General features: G+C 39.8%; 1 protein-coding gene across 4 annotated transcripts in view; it reads left to right on the top strand.

Annotated features, from left to right (window-relative positions):
- The window catches only part of trps1 (trichorhinophalangeal syndrome I), a 179,489-nt gene that overhangs the window by 41,594 nt on the left and 120,395 nt on the right, over window positions 1-17,500 (top strand). For 3 of the 4 annotated variants that reach the window (XM_084081050.1, XM_084081048.1, XM_084081049.1), the window contains exon 3: window positions 10,653-10,718. The exons of the other annotated variant lie outside the window; for it this stretch is intronic. In XM_084081050.1, coding sequence (XP_083937176.1) covers window positions 10,653-10,718 — 66 coding nt within the window. The remainder of the gene's footprint in view (window positions 1-10,652; window positions 10,719-17,500) is intronic. 4 annotated transcript variants of the gene reach the window in all.

Genomic DNA, 17,500 nt, shown 5'->3' with positions numbered 1-17,500 from the left:
CTACTTTAAAGACATGGCGAAATGAAAAATACGATTTTCACACTTCCAGAGAATTCATTATGTTTGTGTATTCTTATGTCAAAAGTCCTCCTATATCCCATTGCTTGAGGGGATGTCTGATTGGTTGGTTGAAAAACACCACACCTCTGTTTCTGAGCTAAACTTAGCAGAAAAGTTATCAATAAAGCCATTTCATGACGTTGTTAACTCAAGTACAAATTTGACTGAGCAACTTTCTTATATATGTGTGTGTGTGTGTGTGTGTGTGTGTGTGTGTGTGTGTGTGTGTGTGTGTGTGTGTGTGTGTGTGTGTGTGTGTGTGTGTGTGTGTGTATATATTAATTAATTCATTAATTACCCTGGAGTCATGTTAAACCAAACCAATTGTCCCTTAACACTTTGATAGATGCTGCAACATTTTCAGACAGTGCAGACATGTTTGTGCAGATAATTAGGAGAAGCAGCAGTATTTTTCTTTTTTTCTTCTTTTGTGATGCTTTTATTCCTTATAGCCTGCTTACTTAAAAAAAAAGAAAGAAACGTTAGCTCCAGAGCTTACTTACACAATACATTATGGCCTTTAAAGTCTTAATGCTAATGAGCTGCTGAATATGAATTTAGGCTACCTCTACCTGACAAGACTTCCAGTCAGGCCGGGTGATATATGGTCGACTCCGGTGTGTTGGGGTGAGTTAATGCCATAAAAAGGTGCACGTAAGCCACTGTGTTTGTGTGTGTGTGTGTGAGTGTGTGTTCTACTTGTTGTATTGATGTAGCTTTAATTCCACCCATGTGTGTTTGTGCGTGTCTTTTTTTGTGTGTCTGTTTTGCATTAGAAGTGAGCATTTTTTTTCTTTAATTTTCTTAACTGTTTTTTTTTTTTTACAGTATGTTGACAGATCAGACAGACAATACGTAGGCTTACAATTCAACAGAGTTACCCTCATGATTGGCTCAACCAAAGCACAATATTTAGATTGAGTTTACCGACGTTTCAACAATCTAAAGGAGAACCCACATGGTTTGGATGACATTCTATGAGCATAGGAGGAGGTAACTCGCTTCAACCTGCCTCTGTTGCTTTGTAAGGCTTATAAGCCAGTAACAAAAGTTGTATAATGTCAACAACTCTGACTGGCAGTTGGCTGGGGTGTGTGTGTGGGGGGGGTGGATGTAGAACTTTGCATTTCTCCACATTCTAATGTACGTATATATATCATTGCTGTCCATCTCCATATTTTTTTTTATTTTTGTTGTTGTAAATTAACGCCCTACTTGATCATAGATCATACGTTTGATTCTATGTTTGTTTGACAGTACAGTTGTTAATATGTGAGAGACGCAGCATAAAGTACAGGAGAGAAGGCCATGATGGAATTGGAAGTGTGCAGATGGGTCATCTTAACTCTCTCAGTGCCACACAACGAGATATCCCGAGTTTTTTCTGAATGCCCTCAGTGCCAGAACGAAAAATCCAGAGTAAAACAATATATATACATAATATATTATTATTATTTTATTTATTTTTTTGGAAAAAAAGTGTTCAGAACCCAAGATATCATTATCTGAAGATTTGCAGCTCCATCCACTCCTTGTTTAACTTATAACTGAAAAAGGCTGTATCTCGCTTCCTAAGCACTTTTTTTTTACTTTGAAAAAAAAAGTACACTTTTTATTTATCTATTTGTTTAAGACCACTTGTCTTAAACCCTAGCATCACTATTATGGGTGGAACATTCGCCGAAAATAGCCGATCTACGAGCTCACATTGCGTCACGTTCTGAGCTTGTAGTTTTGATATTTGGTGTAAAGGGGAAAAACTACAGAGCCGACCCCAATTAACTAAGTATTAGTTCACTAAGTATAGAGTTTAAGTGGTTGAGAAATACAATTAAAGAAATGCCACTATAATGACTCGTCATTTCCTCCGATATGAATGTCGTGAGTCAGATACAGCTCTTCCTCGCTATCACGCTCCCTTTTGCCGCATCATGTTCTGGTAGAAGTTGTGAATCAGGACGTGCATTTGATCATAATAATTCACAGTCGAGTGAGTCAACCTGGTGGATTGGAGGACGTGGCCGACTACACATGTTTTGAGTTCCCCCCCCAGTTGGCTTTTGACTGTAATAACAAACAATGTTGAAACGGACTCCTGAATCCTTTCAGAGGCCATTATCGATGATTCGACATGAAACGTCCCACATTGTGAGGAACAGCGTAAAAGGCCAGCTGTTTTACAATGGAGAGAGAGAGAGAGACATGGAGAACATAAAGGGATGAAGAGAGAGCGAGACCTCGAATCAGCCAAAGATATCGTCGTTGTCGGAGTGGAAACCTCTTATCTCCATATTTAAACTTTTTGCGTTCTTTCGTAAATTAACGCCGTACTTGAAACTTTTCCTGTTTTTGAATTCGAATCCTGTAAAGTAACCGTTTTTTTGGACATATGAGGTTTCCACCCGACAGAGACGATATCAAAGTTGAATTTGGATTTTAGGACGACCTTCGGCTCCTCCTGACCTTGAGGCTGGTGTTTATAAACCAGATCTCTCTAAGACCTGGTTCCTGCCCCTCCTCCTACTGGCTTATGCAACGGAACCCTAATTGCTGAAATAGCACATGCTGCCTCGAGGCTTCGCTTTTATCCCGTTTTGATTGTATATTTGCTCATCTACCACCGCCGTATAATGTGGGTTTGTCTACAGTGTTTATGTTTGCCAAGATGCTAGCCTACATTCTTGGCGAAAACATTCTTAAAGTGCTGCTGTGTCCCATGGGCCATTTTCAGTTTGCGAACGGTCTTTTTGTTGCTAAACGTTCCACTTTTCAAAAGGGAGCCTGGGCTCCTGCATGTTTTACCCTTTATGATCGGGAACGCATCTTTGTCATTTTAGATTTTAGCTATAACCATTATTTAAAACTTTGGATATTACAAAAATAGCAGATATACAAGCTCATAGCTCAGCACAGAGTCGCGCTACGAGCTTGTAGATCTGCTATTTTTTTTTTAATCTTGAAATGTTGAAAATATATATTTTTTTAAAGTGAACATTTGTAACTCAAATCTTTGCTTCTGGGGGTCCCTGGAACAAAAAAAATGACAAATGTCGCTTTAAAAAAATATATGTTCAAAGATTTTGAATAGCCCAAAGAAATAAAAAAAATGACACATATACGTTCCTGGTCTTAATGGGGTTAAGGTTGTTTTAGACATTTTGCTTCATTTTGACAACACAGTAGAGAGAGAGAGAGAGAGAGAGAGAGAGAGAGAGAGGAGAGAGAGAGAGAGAGAGAGAGAGAGAGAGAGAGAGAGAGAGAGAGAGAGAGAGAGAGAGAGAGAGAGAGAGAGAGAGAGAGAGAGAGAGAGAGAGAGAGAGAGAGAGAGAGAGAGAGAGAGAGAGAGAGAGAGAGAGAGAGAGAGAGAGAGAGAGAGAGAGAGAGAGAGAGAGAGAGAGGATGAGGCGCAATGTGGGCCCCGAGCCGGGTGTCAAACCCTCGACCTTGAGATTCACTGGTTAGGATGGCCGTGCTCAGGTGTAGGCGAAGTGAAAATGACATCACATCCTACCTATAAATTCTAGGATGCCGTCAGATCGCACCAGTTCGACGGCTTCCATAGTGGGTTTTGGTCATTGGAGAGGTGATCACCTCTTTCTGAAGTGGGTACTTTCAAAGCCTGCCGTGGATTTAGGAGAGCACAAAACTCTCTCTCACACTGTGAGGTGCCTGTAAGGTGGCACTGCAAAGTGAACGACGCGTCACGCTAGACGTTCGGGCCGCGTAGCGGCCCGAACTTCTAGTATAATACAAACTAATGGAAACAAGAACTTGTGGGTAAATAATAACTACATTGGATCCATTGGAACGCAGGTTCTTTTGTTCCATTGCCTGAAAAATACGTTTTGGACATACAAGGTTTCGTTGCTGTCAGGCAGAAACCTCTTATCTCCATATTCAAAATGTTTATGTTTTTTTTGTTGTAAATTAACGCCCTACTTGATCATACTACAGCCTCACAAAAGCAACAAAGGCGTTTTGAGCTTGTCGATCTGCTACTTTTTCACAGTTTTGGACATTTCCACCCAACAGCGACGATATGATGTAAAAACAGATTTGCCAGCACAATATGGCTATGTGACGCTATGCACAGCCTGGTCAAACACCCTTTGTAGACGCTACAAACCAGACATATTTGAATATTAAATTGACCATCTACTTTGGACAGGGAAAATTCTGTCACACTCCACTAATGGATAAGTACTCTAGAATGCTTAATGCCGCGTGTGCGTGCGTGTGTGTGTGTGTGTGTGTGTGTGTGTGTGTGTGTGTGTGTGTGTGTGTGTGTGTGTGTGTGTGTGTGTGTGTGTGTGTGTGCGTGCGTGCGTGCGCGCGCGCGCGCGTGTGTGCGTGTGTGCGTGTGCGTGTGTGTGTGTACGCGCAGGGTAATCTACATGGAAGGTCCCTTGCCATTAGTGCACGAGTGAACAAGGCAACGATTCATTCAGCAAGTTTAACTGTCTGTTTTGTGTGTGTGTGTGTGTGTGTGTGTGTGTGTAGCAGGTCTCTAAGTGCAGTGTGTGTGAGCGTGCGTGTGTGTGTGTGTGTGTGTGTGTGTGTGTGTGTGTGTGTGTGTGTTGTTTTTAGAGAATTGTTTCCGTGCGCCTGTCTGCACCATATGGCCCAATGTGGAAAAAGGCCCCTTTTAGGGGTGTGTGTGTGTGTGTGTGTGTGTGTGTGTGTGTGTGTGTGTGTGTGTGTGTGTGTGTGTGTGTGTGTGTGTGTGTGTGTGTGTGTGTGTGTGTGTGTGTGTGTGTGTGTGTGTGTGTGTGTGTGTGTGTGTGTGTGTGTGTGTGTGTGTGTGTGTGTGTGTGTGTGTGGACAGATAGGGGTCTGGTCTGCCCAAAGTGAAGCTGTAAAAACAAAACCGTCTTGAGCTCAAACTAAATGGGAGCACTGATGTCAAATTCTACTCTATTTATCTAGTGCTCTCTCTCTCTCTCTATTTTTCTCTCACTCCTTCACATCTCATTCTTTTTTTTTATCTCTCTCTTTGTCTCCATCCTTGCTGTTTTGAATCCCAATTTCCTCTCGATTTTCGTTTCCCGGCTTGCTTAGTTTAGTTTTTCTTGTCTTTTCTTTTTGTTTAATATTTCATCTGTTCCATATTTGTTCTAGTCGTGTTTGTTCAACTGATGAAAATTATCACCCCCCCCCCACACACACACACACTCTCTAATAATCACTTTACTTCCTTTACTGCAATAATGTCTTTCTTTTAACCATAGTCATTCCATCTGTCCTCTTGCCATTTAAATCACCCTGTTGTTTGTTTACTTGGTAATTCTTCTCAAATGAGTGAAAATAATCACTTAAAATTTTCCTCCAATAATCACTTTCTCTTTCGCTTCTTTCGGTCTTCGCTTCTTTCGGTCTCTCTGTTTTTTTTTTCTGTTTTTTTTTTCTTGGTCTAATTGGCGTAAACCTCAGGGATGTGGTAATGGCTTCTGGGTTAACAAGCTTCTGGTAACAATCTCTCACTCGCTGGCATACACACGCACAGTCACACACACACACGCACGCGCACACACGCGCACGCACAAAGAGGGATGCCAAATAGCAACAGATGAGCGAGGTAATCGCAAATGAAAGTGAAGACAATTGGGGCCATTATGGAAATGGGTGCAGACTGATACATTGAGAAGTTTAACATGTATTGTTTATAAGGTTTTCTTTACAATTCTAGTGAAGCATCTGATGTGTTGTGAAAATGTTCCCACCAACAACAGGCAGTCCCCCCCCCCCCCCCTGCATTGAATGCCTGTGCTGGAAATGGACAGATAATCTTTTAAATGGACTCACACAAGTTAATCAACTTACCACTTGTGCAGTGAGGTCAATATGCTCTGCAAGCCATTCTTTAGCATTTTTCACTCAGTGTAAAAATGGACCAGTATGAGTTAAAATAACAACTCAGGATTGTTCTGTACGTGTTAACTTGAGGGAAAATCATAATTTGCTTGATGGAATTAAGTATTTGTCCAGACGGTTTCAGCATTAATTTCTGCAGACTTAAAGGTAGGGTAAGTGATATTTGGTTAGAGTTAGTGTTAAATAGCTCTATATTTGGATACTGATTGCTATAGAGTGTTTGTTCAGTCTCCATGTCTCTCCAGCTCTTTATTAAACAGAAAATGCATTTTCTGGTCAGGATACCAGTTTTATCCAATCAGGATAGAGAACTCAGACAGGATACAGGTTAAACAAGTGAAATTGGAAGTGATGACACAAAGAAATGATCAGACACAACAAATTAAGCTGATAAATGGGTACTCTCTCCCTATTGGATGACATTTTGTCACCTACCCGAAAATCTATTTTCTGTTTATTAAAGAGCTGGGGAGACTCATGTGTTTGAACAAATACTCTATAGCAATGATTACAATCAGATTATAGTGCTTGAACCTTTTAACAAAACCCTTTTTGTTTTAACCAAAACATATCACTACCCTACCTTTAACTGAGTGAAAATCATTATTTGCTTGTTGGAATTGAGTATTGGTCCAGACGCGTTCCAGCATTAATTTCTGCAGACTAGAAGATAAAAAAGTAATAAAACTCAAACCAGCTCAATCAATTACACTGAGGCAGTGAGTTGGAACAGATACAATACTTTGCGTCGTCTGTATCAGTGGCTGTTAGGAGTTTTAATTCTAACCACTCAAAATGTAGTGAAAAAAAGCAGATCTACAAGCTCACAACGTGTCACATTGTGGCGCGTTGTGAGCTTGTAGATCTGCTATTTTCTCTATTGATCGTATATACACTGAGAGCTTTTTCTATTATATTCCACCCCCAATTCTGCACATTCCCCATTGCACATTCCACGTTGCTACTTACTATGAGAGATGTTCAAAGAGTGTCTGAACTGATTCTTAACCTTTTTCATATCATTTGTATTTTATTTTATTTTATTTTATTTTATTTTATTTTATTTTATTTTATTTTATTTTATTTTATTTTATTTTATTTTATTTTATTTTATTTTATTTTATTTTATTTTATTTTATTTTATTTTATTTTATTTTATTTTATTTTATTTTTTATTTTGCTTTGTTTATTCCATTTCAGTCATAATCACATTTGGCTGCTTGTACTAGTCTGTAGCCGACTAGCCGTATGAGTGAGTAACTAATAAACCACTCTTGTGATTGTTGATTCTTAAACCTGGGGTCCCTATTTTGGGCATGACGCGTCAAACCTTTTACATTTTTATTTTTTTATTTTATTAATAGTGAAAAAATAAACAATCTACAAGCTCACAGCGTGTTGTGAGATTGTTGATCGGCTATTTTCTCTATTCATCGTACGATTTGCTGTATTTTCTCTATTCATCGTATTCACGAGAGCTTTTTCTATTATATTCCACCACATCGTTGTCGCTGTCTGGTGGAAACCTCATAGAGCGGCACTATGAACTTATACATATATTTTTGAAAAATTGTGAAAGTTTGTGAAAATCTTTGAATATATATTTTTTAAAACGAACATTTGTAAAATATTTTGTTCCAGGGACACCCCAGGAGCAAAGATTTGAGTTACAAATGTTCGCTTAAAAAAATATGTATTAAAAGATTTGCACACATTTTCACTCGGTGCGGCGCTATGAACTTGTATATCTGATATTTTTGAATAGTACAGGTTGGGCTTTCATTACGAACATGGAGATAGGAGGTTTCTACGACGTGGGGCTTTAGCGGTGTCACAAAGAATAACTTGAACAGAGGAAAATGTACAGCTAGTTAATCGTGAGTGGTGAAAAAAAAATCCAGTCACCAGTGTGGAAACAGTTTGACAGCGTTACGTACACATCTAGTCATCAAGTTCAGATTAATTCATGGTTTTGTTTTTAGAGACAAGGAGCGTCTGTAAAGATCGAGGGAGGAAAGTATAAAGAGAGAGAGAGAGAGAGGGGGGGGGAAATTGTCCTGATCCACCCCTGGAAGACTGTGGTTGTAGTGGGCAGCTCCCAGATGTGAATATGTCAAACTGTATGAGTGTTAAGCAGGGCGTTGCTGCTCAGCCCACTTTCCCTGAGCTACATAAAAGGTTAATCCACTGTCGTATCAATTTTAGGGGTGTGACAGTTAATCCAACTCAATCAATGTAATGGATTATAAAAACATATTGATTTTGATACAATTTTTGGAATAGAATTATCAGAAAATAAAGAAAATAGCCGATCTACAAGCTCACAAAAGCGCCGCAATGCGACAAATGTGAGCTTCTGGATCGGCTATTTTCACTGTTTTTTTTTGTGCGACATTGTTGTACTGTACGGCAAAGTACAGTACTTAAGTGAATTTAAGGTGCTTAATCAGACTAATTGATTTAAGGTGGACACAAACTACAGATTTTTTTTTTTAAGGTTAAACAATTTGAAGATTATATTAAACATGCACACACTGCAAGATTTTAAAAAAAGAATGGTGGCATCACCATTACTCATAGCTATGAGCTTGTAGATCTGCTATTTTTGAATAGGCAAAGAAATCTTAAAATGGCACATATGCGTTTCCGGATTGAATGGGTTAAACTTGCAAAGGTGACGAACGTTTGTATTATGTCAGGGAAGACACTTTATAGACACAGTGTTATTGCCACATACAGTATCTAACAGGCCTCAGCTGTCCAACGCACCACAGGTTGTTTCGACCGGGGTCTTCATGCCAAAAATCTTCTCATTCGCTTTACATTTGTCTTTCTCTTTGTCGCGCACGACTCCCGCCGTGAACCGTTCCAACAAATATCGAAAACATTTTTTAATGAACCTCCTGTGAGCAAATCGGAGCGTTTTTTTAATATTGGATTTTTGAACCGCTCACACTAGTGGATATCTTTGAAGTGTGTGCCCAGCTCGTCAATTATTTTAAAAAGAAATCTATTCAAATTTAAGAAGATAATCTATGGTTGCAGCCCTAGTATCAATAATTCCACCTTCCCATCACTAGGTTTTCAATACTTGAATCATCCTTGAGTATTGGACTTATAAATTAAACATAAGGACAATAATGCATTAATTTGTATTCAGTAGCACTTTTCTAAAAGCAGTTTATGAGTTTATAAAGTTCTTTACTTGGAACACATGAAAGTAAAACTGTAAAATACAGAAATGATCATCAAAGTAAAACTGTAAAATACAGAAATGATCATCAATGGAATAAAATAAATTGAATGATAAGTGACAATGAGGATGCTTTGACAAAATGATTTATTTATTTACCAGGGACAGTGCACATTAATCATTATTTCAGTTTTCACATCCATGTAAATGAGCCAGAGTTGGCAAAGAGCTCATTTTCATCTGTAGTCCCTGAGCAGGCTGTTAAAAGTGGCGATATATAACTATCAATACAAAACAGACACATTAACACAATACAAGACAAGTAAACATAGTGCAAGAGACAGAAGAATTACGGTAAAATATTTAAAATTACACCAGTGACAAATTGAGTTGATAATTACCCATGATTACAAGTTTGGTTTGCTTTAAACCATCTCTTTAGGATGAATTTGAAAGTCAAATAATTGGTGGTCTTTCTTTATTCTGTAGGAAGACTATTCTAGTGTTGGGAGGCTCTAACAGAGAAGACTTTTTGACCAAACATACTATGTCTGTATGGTATGGTACAATACAGTCCTCTCTGGTAGTTGTATGTCGCTATATATCAGTGGTTCTCAAACCTTTTCATGTCAAGGACCCCCAAAATTATATGTATTTGGCCGTGGACCCCCATCTCAAAATATTTAGTTTCAGGAACCCCCAGGAGCAAAGATTTGAGCTACAAATGCTTGCTTTAAAAAAATATATATTCAAAGATTTGCACACATTTTCATGATTTTTCAAAAATAGCTGTTCTACAAGCTCATAGCGCTGCACTCTGTGTTTGAATAGCCAAAGTATAAAATTATAGTTAATAATAAAATAAAAGTGGTTAAAATCTAAAATGACAGATGCTTGTTGCTAAAAACGAGACAAGCATCTGCAAAATGATGGAATGACAATGAGAAGGCCTTGACAAAATTATGCACAGAAAGAAAAAAAAGAAAGAAAATACGATGCAAGTGTTTGTTTTTTAGGTAAAATGTAATAGTTCAGCTGAGCTTGATTGAAGTGTTGAAAACAATCTGGAAGAAGAAGTGCCACATATAAAAACCGTACAGCTTGTACAAGCTGTGAGTCGTTCAGCCTTCCACTAAGCTATATTGATGACCAGAGTCTGACGTGTCTGTGGTCTCTGCTAGTTCTCCTGGTGTGAACTCTCTACTTTCATCTTTCACGCTCTCCTTCTCTCCTTCTCTCCCCCCACCCCCTCATCTCTCTCTCTCTCTCTCTCTCTCTCTCTCTCTCTCTCTCTCTCTCTCTCTCTCTCTCTCTCTCTCTCTCTCGCTTGTATCTTGATATGGTCGTGTCTTCTGCTGTGACTTGTAAACATTTACATTTCTGCTTTCAAGTACTGTTTATATATGGCTCTTATCTGCTATCTAACACACACACATGCACGCACACGCGCACGCACGCCCGCGCACACACACAGTGAATCAAACCTTTAGCTGTCCTGACAGCCACACTGGTGTTATGTCCATAATAGGACAGGACAGGGGAAGAAAGGGAATGAAGAGGACAGGAGGAGAGGAGGAAGATGGAGAAACACAAGGTGTGTGTGTGTGTGTGTGTGTGTGTGTGTGTGTGTGTGTGTGTGTGTGTGTGTGTGTGTGTGTGTGTGTGTGTGTGTGGATGACTTGGTCATGAGATAATGCCACTAGAGGGTGTCATGGAGGATGCCTGGAGGGGTGGTGGTACTTTGGGGAGTTCACTACATAAATAAACCACTTGAAGCCGTCCGTCCGTCCGTCCGACAGACTGCAGGCTGTCCATTTCTTGTCTTTCAGCTCAGTGTTTCTCAAACTTGTCAAATTGATAGGTATTAGGCCTCTGATCCCCATTTGGAAAGATTTTGTGCCAGGGCAGCGGCCCCCATAAGAAGAGAAGATGATGTTTTATTTTCTTACAACACTCAGTACCCGGAACGCTCGTCCCAACACACACTTGCCCCCATTTCTTTTTACGGACCGCTCACCAGCGGTTCTTTTGTTCTTGTATTTGTTTTACATGAGTTTAAGGTTACGAATAAGTTATGTTTAGGCATAGTTTTACTAAGGTTACTTTAAGGAATAAGGTTAGGTTTAGGCATAGGTCTACTGAGGTTACGTTAAGGAATAAGGTTCGGTTTAGGCATAGGTTTACTGAGGTTACGTTAAGGAATAAGGTTCGGTTTAGGCATAGGTTTACTGAGGTTACGTTAAGGAATAAGGTTCGGTTTAGGCATAGGTTTACTGAGGTTACGTTAAGGAATAAGGTTAGGTTTAGGCATTGGTTTACTGAGGTTACGTTAACCCATTGATACCTGGAACGCATCTGTGTCACTTTAGATGTCTTTGGCTATTCAAAAATAGCAGATATACAAGCTAGCATCATAGCACGGCACCGAGTGCCGCGCTATGAGCTTGTAGATCTGCTATTTTTGAAAAATCGTGAAAATTATTTTTTAATATTTTTTTCCGAAAAATTGTTAGGATTTTGATTTTTTTAGACGCGGCCTCAGGTCTTAGGTTTAGGCATAGTTTTACTGGGGTTACATTTAGGAATACCTGGTGGCGAGTTCTTGTATTCCAACAGTCTATACTGTAGGTGGGGAGATAACAGTGGAGAGAGAGTGAAACCTGTGATCTGAATAGTCATACATCTCTCACTGGCCTAACTCCTAGCTGGTTTCCCCATTTTGCTGTGGAGCCCCTGGAACCCCCTCAAGGACCCCTGGGGAAACCCGGACTCCATTTTGAGAGCTACTGTTCAGCTGACGCTGTTATCCAGAGAGCCGTGTAGCTGTTGTGTAACTTGCTCAAGGCGAGTTGGTCAGGATATGTGGGTGTAAACGGGGTAATTGAACTTGCCCAATGGATTTCCCTTCACTCTCCAATGCAGAAAAAGGATGAGACGTTATGGTTTTGCTACATTGCTAGTTACTGTATGTAGCGATTGATTGATACTACGTTACATGGTTGAATAAATGATGAATGTACCATCTCGCTATTCTTGTGTCACAGGCGACTGCAAATCACCCTGCTTCTTTTTTCTTTCTTTTTTTTTAAGTAATTTATAATCTGTAAGAATGGTATATGATAACAATCTCGTTGTTGACGTTACCCCGCCAAATTATGATCAATTCCTTCATGTTGGATTTCCTCAGAGGGTAATAACTGCAACCAACAACCAAGTTTCGAATCGCCGGTTGCCGTGAATTTGCAGGTCAAAGTTAACACAATGTGAACTCTGTGTGATAGCCGAAGAAGAGCAGCAAGATCAACGTGGTGCCATACTGCTGCCACCACAGGGTTTCATCAGGTTGGTGCCACACCGCAACCACAGTGTGTCACAGTAAAACAGAGTGTTAATTTAACTCTGAGAGTGTTCAAATGTAACCTTTAACGAGTCCATGTGGTTACAAATGGATACATGAACACGGAGGATTTGACTGTTTGGTACTTCAATGCCGCTGTGTCATAGCGACTCACGACACACAGCACTCGCGGGTCATGAGCCCGACTAAAGCTCATGAGGCCACGACCAGGCCTGTGCGTTTGTGGTGCACGTTTACTGATTGAGTCACCGATGGAGCGTCCGGTCACATATTCCCAGCTCTTTTAGAAATACTGTCGCTCTTGTAGTAAAAAGTCAAGAGCTAGCTTGTAAAGTAGCTTGATTTATTGACATGAAAACCAGGTCAACGTGGGCTGGTCTTCCCTGGTTTGCATGCAAGAACGACCCATATCGGGCTGAGGGAATTATAGTCCTAATACTTATTCTGGTTTGAGATATATGCCTAGTTCTGTTGCTATATAACTGTTAGCATACTGTAGATACAAATGGACAGAAATTGATGGCCAGGAAATGAATGATGTAATTGTGGCTCACAAAAGTTTGTGATAGATCATAGGATTTTTAAAATGATTGATTACATCTTGGGACAAATGGCATGGATGTTGAAAGAAAGTGAAGGAAATTCAAGAGAGAGAGGGAGAGGAAATGACAGATAGGTGGAAAGAATCTCATTCCCCTTTCATCTCACAACTGTCCCGCCCTCTCTCTCTCCCTCTCTCTCTTTCTCTCTCTGTCTCTCTCTCTCTCTCTCTCTCTCTCTCTCTCTCTCTCTCTCTCTCTCTCTCTCTCTCTCTCTCTCTCTCTCTCTCTCTCTCTCTCTCTCTCTCTCTCTCTCTCTCTCACGCACGTATGCATGCGCGTGTGCAAGCACGTACGCACACACGCACATAATTGAATAACACAATTCTTATGCGCTTATCTGTTCAGAGGTTCAAAGTAAAGATCCATGGATCGTCTCTGTGTGTGTGTGTGTGTGTGTGTGTGTGTGCGCGCGCCGTCTGGTGATTCTTATCACAGTGTTTGACTCAGAGCTGCTTTTAAGGCAATGAGTCCACCTCTCCCGCTTTCTCTGTTTCGTATACCTTCATCTCTTCCCATCTCTCTATGCCTTGATTTGTTAGTGGCTCTCTTTACGCACGCACACACACGCACACACACACACACACACACACACACACACACACACACACACACACACACACACACACACACACACACACACACACACACACACACACACACACACACACACACACACACACACACACACGTGAATGTAGAAATTGCCTCTGTATAAAGCTTGTATCTGGAGATATGTGGCATTACCAGTTTGTCAGGTTAAAATATAAAGGATGTTTTGTTGTTTCTTTTTTTTTCTTTATGCTGCTGAGGTTTTAGTTTGTTTTCTTTTGGCTGCAAATGCACACGTGGAACGTAAATGAAGCTTGTAATTATTATAAGATAGCATGGCGATACCGGATAATTGCTTTGAGCGATTTGAGAGATAAGAAGAGGGGTTGGACAAGTTTGACAACAATTGAGTGGTGTGCATGTTTGACATTTGCTCTGCTAATCGTTGTGTTCAAGTTGGTCTGTGGTCGATGACACATCTGTGTCACTTTTTCATTTGAGCTAAAAAGCATTATTTTACACTTTGGCTATTCAAAAATAGCAGATCTACAAGCTCATAGCGCGGCACCGAGTGCCGCGCTATGAGCTTGTAGATCTGCTATTTTTGAAAAATCGTGAAAATGTGTGCAAATCTTTGAATATATATATTCTTTTAAAGCAAACAACAACTCAAATCTTTGCTTCTGGGGGTTCCTGGAACAAAATATTTTGAGAAATCAAAATCAAAATGACATCAATTTCTTACATACGGCTAGGTAAGACATCAGCTGATTCCACTGCAACATAGTCATTCTTATGTCTCTGAACAAATAACACAACCGACCAAAGAATGCAAATATTCATCATACTTACTGAAATATGATATAGCCCTGAATGTAATTTATAGGACTTTTAACAAAAGCTGAAAATCAACATAAAATTCTCCCTAAAGTGAACAGCAGAACAGCACCAGCACCACAGACAGAACAGCACCAGTCCAGAGCCAAGCTTAATTTATACTTTGTCCTATGGTTGAGCCGCACGCTGGAAATAGAAGATCTACAAGCTCACAATGCGTCACGTTAGGCTCTATTGGTGATGCCGATGAAAAGTCATTATGTTTTATTATTACAGGATTAGTGTGTCACTTGCCACTGATTCACACAAATGCATTTCATTTTGGGGGTCCTTGACATGAAAAAGTTTGAAAACCACTGATATAGAAACATACGTTTTTCAGAGAAGCAAAAATCGGAACCTCAGGCCTCAAATGGGTTAAATTGTAAGCTGCCATGTGGAGTCAAGACTCAAGAGAATAGACAAAATGGAGATGAATCGATGCATATTATTGCAGGACACAAAGCATGCACCCTTAAACCCCAGCATCCTTATTGTGGGGAAGGCTTTCGCAAGAAAAGCCATTTCCAGATAAAGCTTTCCCCACAACAACAGAAAACCGAAAAGACACCAGTATACAGCCCTGAGGGACTCCGGTCAACCATATGGGGTTTAAGCCCGATTCACGCGACACAAACATACAACAATACGACAAATAAATCATCAGTGCTAATTGTTGCTGATGTTGTGATTGTGGCTACCATAGCACAGTTTGAGGTACAGTGGCGGGCTCGCTTTTGAGTTCAACATTCAACATGAAACCTTAGCAAGGTTATTAAGCATGGATTAAAGTTCTCAGTCGCCACGACTGATGTCAGTCATTTGGATTCCATAGAAGCCAGCACGTCTTCTATGGAAATATGCTGTACAGCGAAAATAGCTGATCTACAAGCTCTCATTGAGAGCTTGTACATAGGCTTTTTTTCGCTTTTTGTTTTGACCCATTAAACCGGGAACGCATCTGTGTAACCACTTTGACCATTATTTTATACTTTGGCTATTCAAAAATAGCAGATCTACAAGCTCATAGCATGGCCCAGAGTGCCGTGCTATGAGCTTTTGGATGACAAATCGTGAACATTTGTGCAAATCTTTGACTATACATATTTTTAAAGCAAACATTTTTAACTAAAATCTTTGCTTCTGGGGGGTCCCTGGAACAACATATGTTGAGATGGGGGTCGGCGGCTACATATAATTTTGGAAGTCCTTGACATGAAAAGGTTTGAGAACCACTATATAGAAACATAAGTTTGTCAGAAAACTGTTAGGATTTAGAAGACGTTTTGTAGGAACCTCAGACCTTAATGTGTTAATATTGGAGCATTCAAAGTGGTCAAACTAGCGATATGTTCAGAAGCATCTTCCATAAAATGTTAATAGTCTCGGATATTTCATATAAAAGCAAAGGTTAAAGCCTCTCTCTGTGATTTCTTCACCTGGCTGGCAGTGTGCGGAACAGCAGGAACACATTTAGGACTTGGCCATGCAAACATCTCTTCAGTCGTGAGATTTTATTTTACTTTAATCCGTGTATTAAGGGCATTTGAGAGAACGATTACATAAAACAAGTGCCAACAGGAAAATGTTTTTATAAATGCACCGATGATTTTACGTTTTATTTTTATTTTCAAAAGCACTTCATTTTGCCTGTTGTCTGTTCATAAAATCTGTTTCGTGTTATTGGGGATCTGTATACTGATTTGCAAAAAAAAAGAATGATGATGATGAATTATGGCTCATTTTTGCAGAATAAAAAAAAATGCACTAGCAGAACTTTTTAACATTTCCTGCGGGGGCTGATCGAGGACATGTCTAGTTAATGATGTGACTCATCCGCTGGGCAGAGATCAAAGAGATCAGACAAAGGAATGGTGAGAGAGAGGGCGGAGGACTGGTATAGAAGCACAGATGATTAAGGTGATTAGGGATGCAATGACTTTGGTATTACAAGTGTGTGTGTGTGTTTGAGTGAGAGAAGGAGAGAGATACAGACAGACAGACAGACAGACAGACAAGTCTGCATACTGTTAACCCATTCAATCCGTGAACACAACTGTGACACTTTAGATTTCTTTACTTTAGAAAAAATAGCAGATATACAACCTCAGTTTCCGAGTTTCCGCACTATGAGCTTGTAGAAAATCATTTTTGCAAATGTTTGCATATGTTTTTGTATTTGTAACTCAAATCTTTGCTTCTGGGGGGTCCCTGGAACAAAACATTTTACAAATGTTCGTTTAAAAAAAGATTCCAAGACATTTTCACGACTTTTCAAAAATATATTGAAAAATATATTTTAGAAAAATCTTGTAGTTCTGCTATTTTGGAATAGCCAAAAAAGCCTAAAATGGCAGAGATGCGTTGCCAGATTGAATGGGTTAATTTACCTCCGACAGTCGCAAATGGATACATTAACAGTGATGGGGAGTTGACTGTGTAATGGATGTACTACTAGTTAGGCCATAGGAAAGCTGACCTACTTAAAGTGCGCTGGCCTGATTGAGGTGCGCTTGGTCTAACCTCACCCCACCTCACACCCACAGACTCAGTGACACAACCGGAAAGACAGGGTGAAGCAAGCGCCCTCCCTCCGCACAAAGTCAACCAAGCAAGGCTGGCACGGTGTCAACCTCATGCATTTGTAAATGCACATTAACCACTTAAACCCAAGGCTATATATACTTGTACGCTTGCACGTCAAATAGCAAAAATAGCCAATCCAACAAGCAGGCAAAAAAATCTGGCACCGAAAAAATAAACCACATTGAGAAACAAAGACATTTAGAGACTGATACAAAACTTCTTTTTCCACCCCCCCAAAAAAAAATCACCATTTGCAATAATTGTGATCAATAATCGTGATTACAATATCGAGCAAAGAAATTATCAGTTATCATTCTCACCGTAATCGTGCAGCTCCAGCTTTTATTGTGAAGTCAGAAGGAAAAGCCCCCAGTCTTTTGTTTAATAGGACCCGTGAGTTTGACT

This window comes from Gymnoscopelus microlampas (genome assembly GCF_963454915.1).
Source record: "Gymnoscopelus microlampas genome assembly, chromosome: 15".
Taxonomy (NCBI): domain Eukaryota; kingdom Metazoa; phylum Chordata; class Actinopteri; order Myctophiformes; family Myctophidae; genus Gymnoscopelus; species Gymnoscopelus microlampas.
The sequence above is the reverse complement of the archived record's forward strand: the minus strand, read 5'-3'. Positions and strand labels throughout refer to the sequence as shown.